Here is a 20,802-nt window from a genome sequence, read left to right on the forward strand (position 1 = left end):
AGAAACAGCTGTACCATAGGTGCAACCATCATGGAGAGGTATCCGCTGAGAGGTCAGGCAAATGTGTGGTTCCTGAAGAGGGGCAGCAGGCTTTCCAATAGTTTCAAGGGCAACAGTCTGTATGATTGACTGTTCTGGCCTTGTAACATTAACCAAAACAGCCTTGTTGTGCTAGTACTGTGAACAGCTCTAAGCAGGGGAAAACTACAGCTGTAGTTTTTCCCGAGGGCATGCAGCTCTACTGTATTGTTAAATGGTTATGGCATTCTCTTGGGTAAAATATTCCAGAGGTAAAATAATCCCCCATTTGGATCTCTGGGCAGGGACTATTCAGGAGCATGTGGTCATCAGGAGAAACAAAACTGGCGTTCTACGGATCAGAGCATGAAATGTCAGAGTCCTTAATCGGGCAGGTAGGTTAGAAATTTTGAAAAGGGAAGTGGATAGTTTAAAGTTAGATATAGTGGTAATTAGTGAAGAAATACAATAGAAGAAGAATCGGTAGCTTTGAGAGATGAAATAGTGGAGGCAGCTGAGGATTAAGTAAGTAAAAAGACGAGGGCTAGTAGAAATTCTTGGGTAACACAAGAGATATTGAATTTGATCGATGAAAGGAGAAAATATAAAAATGCAATAAATGAAGAAGGTGGAAAAGAAATACAAATGTCTAAAAAGTGAGATTGACAGGAAGTGCAAAATGGCTAAGCAGGAATGGATAGAGAACAAATGTTAGGATGTAGGAGCGTATATCGTTAGGGGTAAGATAGATACTGCCTACAGGAAAATTAAAGAGACTTCTGGAGAAAAGAGAACCATGTGTATGAATATCAAGAGCTCAGATGGAAAACCAGTCCTAAGTAAAGAAGGGAAAGGAGAAAGGTGGAAGGAGTATATAGAAGGTGTATACAAGGGAGATGCACTTAAGGGCAATATTATGGAAATGGAAGAGGATGTAGAGGAAGAAGAGAAGGGAGATCTGATACTGCGTTAAGAATTTGATGAGGCACTGAAAGATCTAAGTTGAAACAAGGCCCTAGAAGTACTGAATAGAATTTGGGAGAAGAGAAATTTGTGGTACTACCTCACCGAAAGAAGGGATCAGTTGGTAGGATACATTCTAAGACATCAAAGAATCACCAATTTAGTACTGGAGTGAAGATTGTGGGGTAAAAATCGTAGAGGGAGATCAAGAGATGAATACAGTAAGCAGATTCAGAGGGATGTAGGTTGCAGTAGTTATTTGGAGATGAAGAGGCTTGCACAGGATAGAGTAGCATGGAGAGCTGCATCAAACCAGTCTTCAGACTGAAGACCATAACAACAACAACAACAACAGTCACATTTGACAGACTGTGTTAACGTTATTGTAGACTATTAATTGACTCTGACAAACTGCCTGTTTGCTTCTGTCTCAGGTTCTTTGGCCGACATTCGTCTGATGATTTTACTGACGTTCTTGAGGAAGGAGGGAATTTCATTATCATCCCGAGAACTATACCTATGGAGGATATTATTGCTAACACCGAAGCGGCCATTCGTACCCTTCCTTTTGAAAGGACAGATGAAATATGCACTGAAACAGCTGGGCTACTGCAGCAAGCTAAACCACCAGCTTGCAATCTGAAGAAACAAGAGGTACAAGCTATTAAGAATCTTAATGCCGACAAGAGTATATTGGTACTGCCTGCCAATAAGGGAAATGCAACTCTCGTAATAAAGACCAAAGATTATGAGCAAAAGATCTGAGACCTATTAGATCCAATGACGTACTGAAAACTTAGTGCAGATCTGATGCACGGTATCACATGGAATACAAATCGGTTAATCAAGGCATCTTCTCTGCTGGCGGACATACAGAGAAACCCTACCACCTCGGCTGTATGGATTACCTAAGATTCATAAGAACAGCGTTTCACTAAGACTGATTGTTAGCACTCCTGGCTCACTGATGCATAAACTGGTCTCTCTGCTCCAGCTGCATGTGGGAAAGACTGACACATACATGAAGGACTCAGGACATTTCATTGAGATGCTGAAGAAACTAAAACTTGCACCAAATGACGTCCTAGTCAGCTTTGATACTGTTTCTTTGTTTATGAAAGTGCCACTCAGTGACATTCTGGAGCACATATGTGAGCTGCAGCACCTCTAACATGAAATGCAACATCTGGAAAGTGTTCTGAGGAGCAATGGGTACTCCACAGATTATATTACAAGTGTAACAGAGCCAAACTCTCGATGAAGTAAGAAATCAGGAAAAGAAATGTCAGGTACAGCCTTTCTGCCATACATTCTCAGAGTGACGGACAGAATCGGCCATATATTGCACAAACAGGGTGTAAAGACAATTTTCAAACTGACAAGGAAGATGAAAGAATGTCTTAGATGGGCAAAGGATAAAAGGGACTCACTTGTAATGTTGGGAATATACCACTTACCATGCACATATGGAAAAGTTTGTGTTGGAATGACTGGACAATCAATCAACACTAGGTGGAGAAATTGGCCATGGCAGAGCACACACTGAGTGAGATCGGCCATGTAATAAAATTCACTGACACGGAAGTTCTGGCTGTAGAGAAGCACTATCACACCCACTTGTTTAGAGAAGCTGTAGAAATACACTAACATGGGAACAGCTTCAACAAGAAAGAGGAAAGCCTTAAGCTAAATGGATCCTGGCTTCCCGTACTGCAGCGAACGACCATCGCAGGTAGCAAGAGGAGAACCGCATCAGAAATGACCGTGGAGAAGCCCTCAGATATTGGCGCACCAGGTACATATAGTCTGTGGCCACGAGCTCGGTTCCAGTTCACCATCAGCAATGGAGGGTGAAGCTTTGACAATGCCAGCCACTTGTACTTGTGAAACATCAGTAAAATTATCAGATGAACATAGGCCGAAGAACCCGGGACAGGAGCAAACAGGCAGTTTGTCAACAAGTGGCCACGAAAGCCTTAACAATTTTGTATTTGACTCTGAACTGTATATTGGCTTGCTCTATATGTGCACAAGATGTAACAATGTCTAAATAAAATAAATAAATAAAATAAATAAAACTGGAGCCCCCCAATAACCTACATAGCGACCCCCCATGTTTGTCCAAACATTGTAGAAAATAGACCAAAGTCCTAACAGACGGTGTATTTTTCACTGGCCCATATATACCCTCAATAATGGGTAATACCACAAATCTTCTGATAAGACATAAGAAAATTCTGATGTTGCCAGTCCACCATATTTGCCTTCTGCGTAGAGGCAACTGTATCATGGTACAGGTAATGCAAGAGGCACTGGAGGTGGCCAACACCGTTGCAATTGAGGAGCAATGCAGCTTATGGCTATTTCTGGGCAGCTGCCAATTCTTCTTGCATATGTACATTACAAGCACAATCCTTAGCCATCTTTGACTGTGTGGAACTGTATAATACAACACAACCAGTCACAAACTGACCGAAGACTACACTGAGACTGCTATAACAAGATAAGTTATGTAACTGTGATGCTGCAAGTGGCACAAAGCCCATGGCTAAAGTCACTAACTACAGAGAATGAAAGTAAAAAGTTAAAAAAATGAGCCCTGTTTTCTTTTAAACAGTACTAATGAGCCACTGAAATTAAACACATTATGCTGAGAAACATGTTTGTCATGGAGAGGTCAACTCTGCTCTTGGCCCAAATGAAAGTTCACTACCAATATTCACAGGATTTGATTCCTATTTTAAGAACCAAAAAAAGATTTTAACTAAAGTCATAAAAGAAGCAAAAAGAATGGCAAATAGTTCCTTCATAGCAAATGAACCAAATAAAATGGAAGCCACATGGGACATTGTAAGACATAAAACAGGAGTGAAACAGAGAAAATACCATAACATCAAACTGAAAGAAAATTCATCAGTAATATCTGATCCCCAGCAGACAGCAAATAATTTGAACTCATAATTCACTGAAGCAGCTGAGAATCTGGTGAAGCAAAACTTTCAATATGCTGTCACTACAGACCAAATTAAAACTATCCATTGTAACAACCCAACAGACGAAAGAGAAATGCTAAAAACAATAGAGGAGCAAAAATCAAAATCTTCCATTGGTATTGACAACATACATGACCATATGATTAAAAAATGTACACCCTTAGTAGTTAGGCCCATGGTTGACACATGGAATAGCTCACTTTCTGATGTAATCTTCCCAGAAAGATAGCTAAGATGAAGTCATTGTATGAAAAAAGGTGAAAAAACAGATGTAACAAATTATAGGCCAGTCTGCCTACTATCTGTTTTTCAAAAATAATTGAAAATCTTTTACAAAAGACTCATAGATTTCATTAAAAAAAGAAAAGAAAAGGCACTTTCCTCGACCACACAGCATGGTGTCCAAACAGGTAAATCAACCAAGACAGCTATTATTGATTTCCTAAATGAAGCTTTGAATACGTTATATAAAAAAGAACACGTACCAGCAATATTCCTAGATCTTTCAAAAGCATTTGACATCATTAACTATGGTCTGTTGCTTAGAAAGTAAGATATTAGTGTCAGAGGCTCAGTGTATGAGTGGAGAAAGTCATATCTACAAAACAGACAACAAATAGTTGAAGTCTTGCACAAAGAAAGCAAAATTTTAATATTCTATCATTCAGAAAAAGATTGTGTTAAATATGGTGGGCCACAGGGTTCCATACTGGGACTAGTTTGTTGTTACTGTTTATAAATGACTTCGAACGACTCACTCTAAACTATATGTACATTAAATATGCTGATAATTCAAATATTCTTATCAAACAAAAGACCTAGAAGAGCTCCAAAATGAAACAAAAACGAGCACTTCACACACATCAGAATGGTTCACAATGAATAACTTAATAATAAACACACAAAAAAAATCACTGGGCATCTATACACGGTTCAGAATAAACAGCCTCTAACTGCAACCATCAACCATACAACTGAACAGCCAGAGACTGTGGTCATGTTTGTGTAAGTTGCATCTGCGGCTCTCACACACACACACACACACACACACACACACACACACACACACACACGCACACGCACACACGAGACTGTGGTCATGTTTGTATAAGTTGCATCTGCGGCTCTCTCACTCACACACACACACACACACACACACACACACACACACACACACACACACACCAAACAAAAGCGCTGGCATGTTGATAGACACACAAACATACACACAATATTCAAGCTTTTGCAACCAACGGTTGCTTCATCAGGAAAGAGGGAAGGAGAGGGAAAGACGAAAGGATGTGGGTTTTAAGGGAGAGGGTAAGGAGTCATTCCAATCCCGGGAGCGGAAAGACTTACCTTAGGGGGAGAAAAGGACAGGTATACACTCGCGTGCACACACGCGCACACACACACACACACACACACACATATCCATCAGCACATATACAGACACAAGCAGACATATATAGAGGCAAAGAGTTTGGGCAGAGATGTCAGTCGAGGCGGAAGTACAGAGGCAAAGATGATGATGAGTAACAGGTGAGGTACGAGTGGCGGCAACTTGAAATTAGCGGAGGTTGAGGCCTGGTGGGCAACGGGAAGAGAGGATACATTGAAGGGCAAGTTCCCATCTCCGGAGTTCTGATAGGTTGGTGTTTGAATTTTGTGTGTGTGTTTGTGTTTGTTTGTGTCTCTATCAACATACCAACACTTTCGTTTGGTAAGTTACATCATCTTTGTTTTTAGATACATTTTTCCCACGTAGAATGTTTCCCTCTATAGAGGGAAACATGTATATATAATAGAGGGAACATTCCACGAGGGAAAAATATATCTAAAAACAAAGATAATGTAACTTACCAAACGAAAGTGTTGGTATGCTGATAGAGACACTAAGAAACACAAACACACACACACAAAAAATTCAAGCTTTCACAACCCACGGTTGCTTCATCAGGAAAGAGGGAAGGAGAGGGAAAGACGAAAGGATATGGGTTTTAAGGGAGAGGGTAAGGAGTCATTCCAATCCCGGGAGCGGAAAGACTTACCCTAGGGGGAAATGTCTGCTTGTGTCTGTATATGTGCGGATGGATATGTGTGTGTGTGCGCGAGTGTATATCTGTCCTTTTTTCCCCGTAAGGTAAGTCTTTCTGCTGCCGGGATTGGAATGATTCCTTACCCTCTCCCTTAAAACCCAAATCCTTTCTTCTTTCCCTCTCCTTCCCTCTTTCCTGATGAAGCAACCGTTGGTTACAAAAGCTTGAATTTTGTGTGTGTGTTTGTTTGTGTGTCTATCAACATACCAACGCTTTCGTTTGGTAAATTACATCATCTTTGTTTTTATATATATGTTGTCTATTACTGACAAACATTGTTGCGCCTTTCTGTGACTCAGCATCTCCACTGTATAGTGAGTAGCAACTATCCTTTTCATAATATCCTTAATTCCATCCCAGATTTTCCATTGTTAGAAACAATCACATTTATATCACGTTTATGAGGAAAATTGTAGATCACAGCTGCAAGATTTCTCTAAAATACCAAAATATTCATTCTTACAACACAAAATTTACATGCGCAGTTTGCACATAACAGCGCTAAAACAAGAAGGACTCCTGCAAGCACAGAAAAAACTGTACAACAAACTACCTGAACTACCTGAAAGCAAAAATTCAAAACTGCAGTGATTACTACTTGTTACAGAATTGCTACTTTAGTGTTGATGAATTGTTATCTACTATGTAAATATGTGAAAAATTTAAATAGTTTATACAATTAAGGCCAAAATAAGAAATGTGTATGTACAAATTTATTAGATATAAAAACAAAGATGAGGTGACTTACCGAACGAAAGCGCTGGCAGGTCGATAGACACACAAACAAACACAAACATACACACAAAATTCAAGCTTTCGCAACAAACTGTTGCCTCATCAGGAAAGAGGGAAGGAGAGGGAAAGACGGAAGGAAGTGGGTTTTAAGGGTGAGGGTAAGGAGTCATTCCAATCCCGGGAGCAGAAAGACTTACCTTAGGGGGAAAAAAGGACAGGTATACACTTGCAAACACACACATATCCATCCACACATACAGGCACAAGCAGACATATTTAAAGACCAATTTATTAGTGTATTCAATGTATACATGGATTGTTCTATATATGTGTGTATATGTATATGTATAAAAAGGTGGGAATTTAAGGAGATGGGACCTGGATAAACTGAAAGAACCAGAGGTTGTACAGAGTTTCAGGGAGAGCATAAGGGAACAATTGACAGGAATGGGGGAAAGAAATACAGTAGAAGAAGAATGGGTAGCTTTGAGGGATGAAGTAGTGAAGGCAGCAGAGGATCAAGTAGGAAAAAAGACGAGGGCTAGTAGAAATCCTTGGGTAACAGAAGAAATACTGAATTTAATTGATGAAAGGAGAAAATATAAAAATGCAGTAAATGAAGCAGGCAAAAAGGAATACAAACGTCTCAAAAATGAGATCGACAGGAAGTGCAAAATGGCTAAGCAGGGATGGCTAGAGGACAAATGTAAGGATGTAGAGGCTTATCTCACTAGGGGTAAGATAGATACTGCCTACAGGAAAATTAAAGAGACCTTTGGAGATAAGAGAACAACTTGTATGAATATCAAGAGCTCAGATGGAAACCCAGTTCTAAGCAAAGAAGGGAAAGCGGAAAGGTGGAAGGGGTATATAGAGGGTCTATACAAGGGCAATGTGCTTGAGGACAATATTATGGAAATGGAAGAGGATGTAGATGAAGATGAAATGGGAGATACGATACGGCGTGAAGAGTTTGACAGAGCACTGAAAGACCTGAGTCGAAACAAGGCCCCCGGAGTAGACAACATTCCATTGGAACTACTGACGGCCTTGGGAGAGCCAGTCCTGACAAAACTCTACCATCTGGTGAGCAAGATGTATGAAACAGGCGAAATACCCTCAGACTTCAAGAAGAATATAATAATTCCAATCCCAAAGAAAGCAGGTGTTGACAGATGTGAAAATTACCAAACTATCAGTTTAATAAGTCACAGCTGCAAAATTCTAACACGAATTCTTTACAGACGAATGGAAAAACTAGTAGAAGCCAACCTCGAGGAAGATCAGTTTGGATTCCGTACAAACACTGGAACACGTGAGGCAATACTGACCTTACGACTTATCTTAGAAGAAAGATTAAGGAAAGGCAAACCTACGTTTCTAGCATTTGTAGACTTAAAGAAAGCTTTTGACAAAGTTGACTGGAATACTCTCTTTCAAATTCTAAAGGTGGCAGGGGTAAAATACAGGGAGCGAAAGGCTATTTACAATTTGTACAGAAAGCATATGGCAGTTATAAGAGTCGAGGGACATGAAAGGGTAGCAGTGGTTGGGAAGGGAGTAAGACAGGGTTGTAGCCTCTCCCCGATGTTGTTCAATCTGTATATTGAGCAAGCAGTAAAGGAAACAAAAGAAAAATTCGGAGTAGGTATTAAACTCCATGGAGAAGAAATAAAAACTTTGAGGTTCGCCGATGACATTGTAATTCTGTCAGAGACAGCAAAAGACTTGGAAGAGTAGTTGAATGGAATGGACAGTGTCTTGAAAGGAGGATATAAGATGAACATCAACAAAAGCAAAACGAGGATAATGGAATGTAGTCGAATTAAGTCGGGTGATGCTGAGGGAATTAGATTAGGAAATGAGACACTTAAAGTAGTAAAGGAGTTTTTCTATTTGGGGAGCAAAATAACTGATGATGGTTGAAGTAGAGAGGATATAAAATGTAGACTGGCAATGGCAAGGAGAGCATTTCTGAAGAAGAGAAATTTGTTAACATTGAGTATAGATTTAAGTGTCAGGAAGTCATTTCTGAAAGTATTTGTATGGAGTGTAGCCATGTATGGAAGTGAAACATGGACGATAAATAGTTTGGACAAGAACAGAATAGAAGCATTCGAAATGTGGTGCTACAGAAGAATGCTGAAGATTAGATGGGTAGATCACGTAACTAATGAAGAAGTATTGAATAGGGTTGGGGAGAAGAGAAGTTTGTGGCACAACTTGACCAGAAGACGGGATCGGTTGGTAGGACATGTTCTGAGGCATCAAGGGATCACCAATTTAGTATTGGAGGGCAGCATGGAGGGTCAAAATCATAGAGGGAGACCAAGAGACGAATACACTAAGCAGATTCAGAAGGATGTAGATTGCAGTAGGTACTGGGAGATGAAGAAGCTTGCACAGGATAGAGTAGCATGGAGAGCTGCATCAAACCAGTCTCAGGACTGAAGACCACAACAACAACAACATGTATAATCAAGGCCAAAAGTGAGAACTCCGTGTGTGTGCGTGTGTGTGTGTGTGTGTGTGTGTGTAAAATTTATTTGTGGTCTGTTTTTGTGTATATTAGGCTTATATTGCTGAATACTGTAAACCATACAACAGTTTCTGTTCAAAATTTATTGCAATTATTTTACTTGTTCTATATCACTGTGTATCACTTCACAATGTATGATTCACAGGACCAATAAATAAACAATACAATACAAATATAAGTGAAGTTCAGCAAGCCTTACCCCTGCTATGAGAAGCTGTTCTCGAGTCCATTTTGGAACCCAAGAGTATGACTCGTGGTATACATGGATTAGATGAATAATTAATGATGAGCTAATTAGATACAGCACACTCACACTCACGTAGAAAAATCCATTCTGTAACAGTGAAGACATAGATATGTATTAATGACCACAGTCCAGTTATAAAAACGAGTAGGCTTATTCTATATAGACTGTTGGAATAACAGCTACCTGAAAGCAACATTTTTGTTAAAGAACAATAACAACAGATTTGTAAAGATATCATCAATGATAAATAACATTTTCCTATAAAACTGTTGCTGTTTTTATTATTTCATCTTCATAAGCCTCCAATGCTGTTGTTGCCAACAGCAATATATTTCCAGCTTCCACATGTACAATAGCAATGGCACAAAATGAACTACCATCTTCACAGGCTATACCTATTACTGTTTTGATCCTGACTTTCCTGGCATTGGATGTTATGAAAACTGCTGTAAAAAACACAATGAAAACAGACACAGTTAGGTCACCATACTTTTCCACCATTACTTGAGAAAAAAGCTTTTAAAAAAGGAGGATATGATGAATAGAGGCTCAGCTTTTAGCTTTTGTGACAAATTACACTGTACCTACAGACAGAAAGACAATAAATAAGTAACTACTGCTTAACAATGGGGATTACTATGGAGTAACAAACAATCATAAATTATCCCCATTTTGCTAAAATTGACACGTACCTGCAGGACCAGTCAGCTGACAGATGATGAACATTTAAGTACGTAAATATAAATTACTTAAGTTCAGACACTTAATGTACAAAAATTTTATTACATAACAAGAAGGACATTTTTCAGGCAACTTTTTTTCCAAATGCAATTTCTCTTGAATATAAGGGTATAATCAAATGAGAATCTCGAAAACAAGTAATTACATACTTCCTCAAATCACATTAATAATGATAACTTAATGGAGAAGAAATCAGAGACTTAAAAAAGTTCTGTGTTATACTTTTATGATAAACTAAATATTTTCTTGGGTTGAATCTATTTTGATTTCTTTTGCATTTTTTGTGTGTGTGTGTGTGTGTGTGTGTGTGTGTGTGTGAGAGAGAGAGAGAGAGAGAGAGAGAGAGAGAGAGAGAGAGAGAGAGAGGGTGTGTGTGTGTGTGTGTGTGTGTTTGTGTGTGTGTGTGAGAGAGAGAGAGAGAGAGAGAGAGAGAGAGAGAGAGAGAGAGAGAGCAGGGAGGGGGGAGGGGGGGGGGGGGAGGGCTCTCTGTAATAGGCCTCCTGTGATTGGTTGTTAGGTAAACAGGGATCAGTGGTACTACCTTTGATCTTCCATTAGTTAAGTTTTTGGAACATGCTTCCTGATCAATCCTTGCTGGAATACCACAGAAAAGCATCCACTGTGGCAATAGGCAGCAAAAATGGGCAAAAAGACCTGTGTTTTTTCTACATGTCTGAGCAATAGACATAACTTCATTTACAAAGTGTGTGACAGTATGTAACTTCATTTGCAAAGAGTGTGAGTAAGTGGTGAGAGAGACAGAGAGAGAGAGAGAGAGAGAGAGAGAGAGAGAGAGAGAGAGAAACACCTTCAGAAATGTAGAACAAGTCAAAGCATGTATTAGCAAAAGAGAAGAAACTCTTATAAACTTAATCTGTGCACTATATTAACAATTAAATGCCATGATACTGCTTATATTAGTCAAAGAAAAGCCACTCCTTTGAAAAAAGCAGCTACTTCCCCAGTTGTATTACACAGCAGTCTTTATCTTCTGTTTGCACCTTAGTATTTAGTTGATTGAATTGGTATTAAACTTGAGAAAGAATAATGTTGTGCTCCTGAGTGTTCTGCCAAGTTGCTGTTTTCATTTTATGCACAACATTTTGGCAACTGATGCATCCATGCTCTTCAGGCACTGCCAGTTTTGCTATTATGTGTACTTGCTACCAACCAGGCACCACCTGGTGAAGATGTCTGGGTCAGTGATCAAGATACTGTGCACAAAATGGAAACAACACTGGAAGCACAATATCAATCAATCATGCCAAGAAAATCTGGAGAAAGAATGGTTGCTCAAAAGTTAATGAAGACTCTGTGCTGGAACAATAGATTAAATAAGGGAAAGGTAACCACTCACTTATGGTGGACCGATGTCTGGCGCATAAACTTCATAACAGATAACAATGTTCACTAGCTGTCGAGCTCTTGCTCATTTTCTACAAGAAGTACATACATTCACATGCACAGACACTAAAATAGTGTGTCTGCGTGCTTGTGTGGATGTGTGTAAGTGGAATATGTGTAGATTTGATAGAAATATGAGTAAGAGGTTGAAAGCTAGTGAATACTGCTCTCTGTTACATGTGTGTAAGTGCCACACATCAGTCTGCTATAGGTGAGTGGTGCCTTTCCGTTATTTTATGAATTATTACATCCAGAAATTTCCGTCATTTTTATGTCTCTGTCCTGACACATGTGTCTGTATTTCAAACATCTATGAGCTATAGGTGAATGCTTGCCTTCTTTTCTATTCTGGAATTTCCCTGCAACAGTGCATTTTTTCATTTTTGTTTATCTCTGTAAAAATCTAAAATATCTCAAAACTAGTGAGTGCAAATATGTATTTTGTGCCTCGTTCTTTAAAAAAAGGGGGTGTAGATGGACCTGTAAGTAGAGGTTACTGCTGCTCTCCTAAATGAGTATTACTATTGCTTATTTCACCATATAGTGGAGATGCTGAGTCGCAGATAGGCACAACAAAAAGACTGTCACAAATAAGCTTTCGGCCAGTGTGACCTTCATCAATGCAACTCATACATACACGACTACAGTGTCTGGCAACTGAAGCCACACTGGGAGCAGCAGCACCACTGCACGATAGGACTGGGGGGTAAGGAGGAGGCTGGGGCAGTGACGGGGAGGGATAGTAGGGTAGGGGTGGGGGACAGTGAAGTGCTGCTGTGGAGCACACAGGAATGAGGTGGAGAGAGGGTAGGGCAGCTGTGTGCAGTCTGGAGGCTAGATGGAGGACAGGGGAGAGAGGGGGGCAGGGGGAGAGGGGGGCAGGGGGAGAGGGGGGGATGCAGAAAAGTAAAAAGACTGGATGTGATGATGGAATGAGGGTTTTGTAGTGCTGGAATGGGAACAGGGAAGGGGCTGGATGGGTGAGAACAATGACTAATGAAAGCTTACTTCTCTCCTTTTCCACTACCCCTCCTCCCCCACCTCTCCCCTGCCCTCCGTCTAACCTCTTGACCGCACAACATAGCTGCCCTACCCTCTCTCCACCTCATCCCTCCACACTCCCTAGTAGCGCTTCACTGCCCCCCCCCCCCCCATACTAATATCCCTCCCCATCCCACCTCCTCCTTACCCCCACACAGTCATGCAATGGTCCTACTACTCTCAGTGTGTCAGAGACTGCAGTCGTGCATGTGTGAGTTGTATTTGTGTGGATGTGTGTGTGTCTGTCATATATTTTTGATGAAAGCCATACTCGCCAAAAGCTTATTTGTGACAATCCTTTTGTTGTACCTACCTGAGACTCAGCATCTCTTCTATATGGTGAGTTGCAACTTTCCTTTTCATAATATTGTTACATTTCATCCTGAATTTTCTATTGTTTGATTATTGCTTATTTCACTATTTCAAAAAATACATCTTGACTTCATGACAAATTACAAAGACAGCTTAAGAATACCATAAAATTATTGGTAGACTCCTTGAAGACGAAGCTACTAAAAGGGTGCTGCTGCTGCTGCTGCTGCTGCTGATGATGATGATGATGATGATGATGTCTGGTTTTTGGGGTGCTCAGCTGTGCAGTCATCAGCACCCGCACAAAGTCCAAATTTTTACACAGTCCAGTGTAGCCTCTATCACAAAAGATGATGATGATGATGATGATGATGATGAAATAATGAGGACAACACAAACACCCAGTTCCTGGACAGAGAAAATCCCCAATCTGGCTACGAATTGAATCGAGGACCCTACGATCCATAGGCAGCAATGCTAGCCACTAGACCACAAAATGGGTGCTGATGGTGACAAACAACAGAAGAGTTTGTGAAAGTATGATGTCAATATGTAATAACCACTCACTGCCGCAGATTGCAGCACCAGAAGCACAGTGTATTTAAAGCATATCATGGGATAGGGAAAATAGCACAAATCATCATCATATTGCAGAAACAGAAGTGATTTATCTGACATCCAAAAGGGCATGATCATTGGTTTTTAGACCAAGGGTAGAAGCATTTCTGAAATGGGTAAGTTTCTAAACTGTCTGCAAGCCGTCGTGGTTGAAGTATACTGTGCATGGCAAAATGGTGATATCCAAAACCAGTACCAAGGCAACTGTGATGCACCATGGGCCATAGATGACAGATGTGAATGACAGCTGCAGATATGTGTATGGGCAAATACATGTGCAACTGTTGAGCAACTGACTGTCCAGATAAACCAAAGGGCTACCAACAGTGTTTCCTCAATGACCGTTCAGTGAACACTGCTGTGTATGGGTCTCCACAGCAGGCACTTGGTTCAAGCACCCACGCTGATTCGTGTTCAGCAGCTATGAGAGCTGGAATCTGCATGCCAGTACAGCAACGGGATGTCCACTGAGTGGCAACAGGTGACCTTTTCAGATAACTCACATTCCATGAGCCATTGACATAAAACTTGTGAAAGCAAACACCATGCAACGATCAATGGAAGGGTCAATGCCAGATGAGGGAGCATTATGGTTTTGTAATATTTTCATGAGATTGCCTAAATGAGTTTTCATTTTGGATTGCACAATGCATCAACACAAGTATGCAGCTATCCTTGGGAACCACATCCACCTCCACATAGCAGTTTGTTGTTCCTAAGCACGGTGACACTTACCAGCAGGATAACGCAACATGTCACACAGCTTACAGCGTACACGCACAGTTCAAACAGCACCAGTACAAGTTTACTGTACTCCCCTAGCCACCGAAGGATTTAAACTCAGTTGACAATCTGTGGGACCATACTGTTCGGGCTGTTCACACCATAGATCCTCAATCAAGAAACCTATACGCAGCTGCCCATGGAACTGGAGCTGACATGGCTCCACATCAATGTCAGCAGCTTCCAACACCTCACTGCCACTCTTCCTGCATGTCCCGTAGTGGTTTGTGGTGCGAAAGGTGGTTATTCAGGCTTTTGGCAGATGGTCACATCAACGTGACTGGACAGTGTATATTGAACAGCTAAATCAAATGGCACAGCTTAGTGATAAGGTGGAGCATCATATGGTACCATATTTCATGGACAATACAATGCTATGGACTATAAGGTGCGTCTCAATTTTTAATTTAACTTTTTTTAAATAACATTTTTACCATTTTTATTATTAGGTTCTAAAGCCAACCTTTCTTAGTTTATAAAACTGCACTAACATTTAAAATCCCCAAAGTTTACACCTGAACTTTCTTCTTCTTCTTCCTCTTCATCATCAATGTGCTCCTCATAAATAAGATGGTCTTCACTGCCATCAAGAATGTTACTTATGCTGCACTTTTTAAAGATTTAACGACAATGTCTTCTCTCTCTCTCTAGACCACAACCTTTTTATCTACTAACACACTTGTTTGATTGTAGGTCATTTGAAAGCTCCCTTTGGGGTGAATTGATGGTGGATTTCATCCATCATAATTCCTTTTTTCTAAGCCTCTCTCATATATACACACATTAAAAAAAAAGTTTTCCATAACCCTCTTTCCCAGAACTCCTGAAGATAGACGTTGACTGTGAATATTGTATCACAGACACAGTCCCTTTGACTGTTCATAGATGTCACTATATCTGCTCAAAGATGTGACTATTAGACAGAGGGGGTCCAACAGCTGATCAATTCCAGTCATTCCATCAGGAAGGAGGAACACGGCTCATGTTGTCTGTAGTTCAACCATGCCTAAACGGTCAACACTGCAGGTTGATCATGTCCACATTGTTACTTTGTGACAGGAAGGGCTCTCAACAAGGGAAGTGTGCAGGTGTCTCAGAGTGAACCAAAGCAGTTAATGAACGCTACCTACAGATTATGGCTCGGAGGAACACTGACAGCAATGCCACCATGTTGAATAATGCTTTTTGTGCAGGCACAGGACGTCATGTTATGACTCAAACAGTGGGCAATAGGCTGCATGATGAGCAACTTTACACTCGACATCCAAGATGAGTTCTGTCTTTGCAACCACGACACCATGCAGCGAGGTACAGATGGACTGCTCAGGACTGGCATCACATCCTCTTCACTGCTGAGTGTCGCATATGCCTTCAACCAGACAATCATTGGAGAGGCAACCCAGTCAGGCTGAACGCCTTAGACACGCTGTCCAGCGAGTGCAGCAAAGTGGATGTTCCCTGCTGTTTTGAGGTGACATTATGTGGGGCCGACATATGCAACTGGTGGTCATGGAAGGTGCTGTAACGGCTGTACGATAAATGCATGCCATCCTATGGCCGATAATGCAACCGTATCGGCAGCATATTGATGAGGCATTCATCTTCATGGATGTCAATTCATTTCCCCATTGTGCACATCTTGTGAATGATTTCCTTCAGGATAATGACATCACTGGACTAGAGTGGCCAGCATGTTCTCCAGACAAGAACCCTATCGAACATGCCTGGGATAGATTGAAATGGCTGTTTACGGACCATGCGACCCACCAACCATTCTGAGAGATTTACGCCGAATCGCCATTGACGAGTCAGACAATCTGGACCAACAGTGACTTGATGAACTTGTGGATAGTATGCCAAAATGAATGCAGGCATGCATAAATGCAAGAAGACGTGCTATTGGTTATTAGAGGTACCAGTGTGTACAGCAACCTGGACCACCACCTCTGAACGTCTCACTGTATGGTGGTACAACAAGCAATGTGTGATTTTCATTAGCAATAAAAAGGGCGGAAATGATGTTTATGTTGATCTCTATTCCAATTTTCTGCACAGGTTCCAGAACTCTCGGAACTGAGGTGATGCAAAACTTTTTTTTATGCGTATACTTAAATGAATTATTTATCGAGACATCAAGAGGTTGCAATTGTGAAGTAAGTCCTCCCAGAATAACAGCAAGCTCTGTATCTCCATGTCTCAATTTCTCTTTCGCATAATTTTTCAGATGACTACTGAACTTATCTAGAATGAAATGTGTACTTCTTCAATAAAGTACCTTTCCCTCCCTCCCACACTCTGTTAATCTATAATTGCACACAAGTCTTGTCCCTCCTACCCTTGTCATGCACACGAACCACCACACCTGACAGTATTTCAGAAGGTTTTGGCATTGTTTCTTGGTTGGAAATGGTCATTGGACTAAGTTTAATATCGTCAAAAGGACAACAGTGTAGTGCATTTTATCATGTCCACTAGTTTTTATAGTTACAGTTTTAGCATATTTTATGGCAACAGCTCTGTTACTCGAAACAACAAATGCCCAAGGGGTTCTGAACATATTCGCTATTTGGCTTAGTTCCACTATGGTCTTCTTTTGATATTGAATAATAAAGTGATGGAAAGATAATATTTTATCTTCATGCTCCTGTGGCATTTTTTGAGATGTTTTGTTTCGCCTGATAAGTGTATGATACTTCATAAATGCTAAGTGTATGATATTTCATAAACTTGTAACATGAATCAGCTCCACCCTTAAAGTCTGTTAAGTTCCACTGTAGTGCTAGCTTATGAGCATGTGTTTGGATAATTTTTGTATTAATTTCAGTGCCACTTTGATGGCGTCCATGAATCCATTTCAGTACATCATCTTCTAGTTTTGTCCATTTTGCATTTAGCCCTCTATTTGCACATTCAGTCTTCCTCTCTTTTTTTTCAGTTCTTCTTTACTAGCCGCCAATCGCGAATGTTTTTTTCTGTTGGTGGAGGGTCAAAATGCTGCTCAACTCCTCTGTTTCCATGTTCTTCTGCATATTATTATAGCCCTCATCATATGGATATCTTATTTTTTTCCATTACAAAACCAGCTACTAACAAAAATATTGTACTGTTACCGATAACACAAATTACTTTCAAATCAAGTTCACTGTAATTGTACGCTGCAATGATGCATCATATGCTAGACAGTGTTGTGGGCTTGTGTTGGCAGGGCAGGAGGGAGAAAGTGTTAGAAAGCTTGTGAATCCCCGCAACTCATGTTTGCTGTTGGTGCACTGCTGCTGCCAGATGAATCCAATGCTGCCAGAGGGAGATAGGTTTCCCGTGACATCAAATATATGGCGAGAATTTTCTGCGTCAAATAGTCTGTAAAATATGGTAATTTTTTTTCTGTGTTTGAGGAGGAACAACTCACTAACAATCTAACAATTCCTGCTGAGCTGACAGAAGCATATGGCAACAGTGCACTATCATATTACATAGTGGTTAGATGACATAGACGATTCTAGTGTGGTCAAAGAGGACTGAATGATGAAGAACAAAGTGGCAGACCATCTCTTTGTGAATAACTGGGAATTGTAAGAAAAGTGGAGGCTCTAGTGTTGGAAGACCCATGTATCACAATCAAAGTGATAGTGCAAAAAGCGAAAATCATCATGGATCTGTTTAAAACATGCTGCACATTTTGAAAATGGCACAGGTCTTGAGTTGTCAGCCAAACTGCCAGCAAAGTCTGAAGAATTACATGACACATATTGTTGCCTAGTTGTTTCCACGACTGTTAACATCTATTCATAAATCCCACCAAACCATGGCATTAGTACAGATGTTGCAGCAGTGTCAGGGCAATCCAGATGACTTCTTTAGCCACCTAATCACCATGAATGATTGCGGAATGTATCATTATGATCCTGAGACAAAGTAGCAAAGTAAGCAGTAGAAATGTGGATTCACAGATTTGCCACTGTATAAAAAGGTGAAAACCCAATCGTCATTGGGTGAATGATACCAAATGTTACTTGGGACTGTCATGGGGTAGTGCTAACAGATTATGATCACAATAGACAAACCATATGGGACTGTATTATTGAAATCTCCTAATGAGGTTATTGGAGGCTGTCAAGGTGAAGCATCGTGGGAAGACATTGCAGAGGGAGGGAGGTGATGGAGGTGATTTTGTTCCACTACAACACCCCACTCATTCCGGACAGAACACACTACACATGTTGCTCCTTTGGGATATCAAATTTTGCCTCAATCCAATATTCTCCTGACAGTATATGCAGTGACTTCTTTCTCTTTCATCAGATTTAGAAATCATTGTGTGATAGATATTTCTGGTATACCAAAATGATTTTTGAGGTGGAATATTCCTGAACAACCAAAATGCATGCTTCTACAACAAGGTCACTGTCATTCATCTGTCAGCAGAAAATTATGTTGCACTGAAAGGTGAATATGTAGAGGTGAACTAACATCATCATCAGATTTCATGGCTGTAGCTTGATATTTCTTGAAGTGGTAATTAAAACTTTATGACTATCCCTTTTATATGCAGGCTGTTAATTTGCACCTTGATGCTCTATACCCTTGTGATGAATGGATGTGCATAATCTTCACAGAAAAATATCAGAGAGAGTGAGTGAGTGAGTGAGTGAGAGAGAGAGAGAGAGAGAGAGAGAGAGAGAGAGAGAGAGAGAGAGAGAGAGATGGGGGGGAGGGAAGGAGGGAGGGAAAGGCATGTCTCTATCAAAGGAAACATCCCAAGATTTCCAATTTATCAAAAGCACAGAAAACTTATACGTGCTTGGCCTTATGGTTATTTGAATCTCAGACCTCTCAAATACATGTCCAATGTCTTACCACTGTGCAACCTTGTAGCATATCTCTGTCCCTCCATAAGAGTCGTTGTACACATTTTCCTCTATTGTTTGAGCGGATATTTGCAATTTTGTTTTTACAGTGTGCAGGTGGAGTCATCCCAAATGAAAACTGCTCATCAGTTTTTCATGTGACAGCCAGTACGAACAGAAAATATTGGTTTGTTTCTTTTTACAAACAAAATGTTTTGTCCAAGTGCACCCATTCAAAAGATTGTTCACAAATTAGTGCAATATGACGTTCAGTTTAACACTATACTGTAACATGGAAATCAGTTATTACTGCGTACAATTTTGACACCTGCCACCTGGAATCTAATGCAGGTCATATTTTCAAATAGCTACAGAAAGTTGTAATTAACATTCTGTTCGAGATTTGTAATGTAATAACATGGACAGCAAAACATACAAATTAGCAAGTACTCTAGAAGTGGACAAGCAGCTGCAGCTGCAGATAACTGGATTCTATAACTTCAGAAATTAAGTTTATAAGACCATCACGAGTCACAAACAATATGTTTTATTAACTGGTTTCTGATGATGCTCTTGTTAAATTGAGCAAACCCAGTCAATGAAAAAATACTGATTGTGACTTGTGGCTGACCTACAAGCTTAATTTCAAGAGTTTCTGTTTCCCCTGCAAATAACACCTGCTCATGCTAAACTTCAGAAATGATGGTCTAGAAAAACAAAAGAAGGAATAGGTTCAGCCGCCTAATCATAAAGAGTTTTCTTCCTCCATGCACAATGGCCTTTTCTCATTATGTGTGATAGTTGTGTCTTACATGTATCAGTTGGTGTTGCTGATTGTTACTGTTTTGTGTATAGCATGGTGTCATGATTAGATTTTATGATGACAAGGAAATGGATGGCATGAAACCTGGTGCCAACATATAGCCTATTCCCCTGAAATACCACCAAGGGGATTGCTGGGATTAATATCCCTAACCAATTGATGGATCACCATGAAATGGCACATGCTTCTGCTCAATGAGATAGTGTGAGAGGTTTAGAATTTAATCCAGAACATCTGTGGAAAGTCTAGTGATCAGGAACTTTACACCACTGCCTCTACTCTCAATGCTGGCTGAATACTGACAGTGAAAATTTGTTTCATTGCCACGATTTAAACCCCCTATCTCCATGGGAGTACCACTGCACATGGATGTCTTAGTGACCTTCACTACAGCGACAGGTTTCATTTTGAAAAACAATACGCACTGCATATGTAGTCAAGACAGGATCATAAAAATATTAATAGCTGTATATGAATGGTTGAAAACTGCACACACACACTTATTTTTCAAATAGTTAAATTTTTTTCTGTTCACTCCTGTTGCCTTCCAGACAGTTACACCTGACAGGATGTACTACAGGGTGTTTCAAAAATGACCGGTATATTTGAAATGGCAATAAAAACTAAACAAGCAGCGAT

The 20,802-nt window shown here is 40.3% G+C and overlaps 1 protein-coding gene across 1 annotated transcript in view; it reads right to left on the reverse strand.

Annotated features, from left to right (window-relative positions):
• The window catches only part of LOC126484671 (uncharacterized), a 148,622-nt gene that overhangs the window by 23,749 nt on the left and 104,071 nt on the right, over positions 1–20,802 (reverse strand). Inside the window, exon 5 of the mRNA XM_050108264.1 lies at positions 9,547–9,681. Within this exon, the coding sequence (XP_049964221.1) occupies positions 9,547–9,681 (135 nt within the window). The remainder of the gene's footprint in view (positions 1–9,546; positions 9,682–20,802) is intronic.

This window comes from Schistocerca serialis, chromosome 6 (assembly GCF_023864345.2).
Source record: "Schistocerca serialis cubense isolate TAMUIC-IGC-003099 chromosome 6, iqSchSeri2.2, whole genome shotgun sequence".
Taxonomy (NCBI): Eukaryota; Metazoa; Arthropoda; class Insecta; order Orthoptera; family Acrididae; genus Schistocerca; species Schistocerca serialis.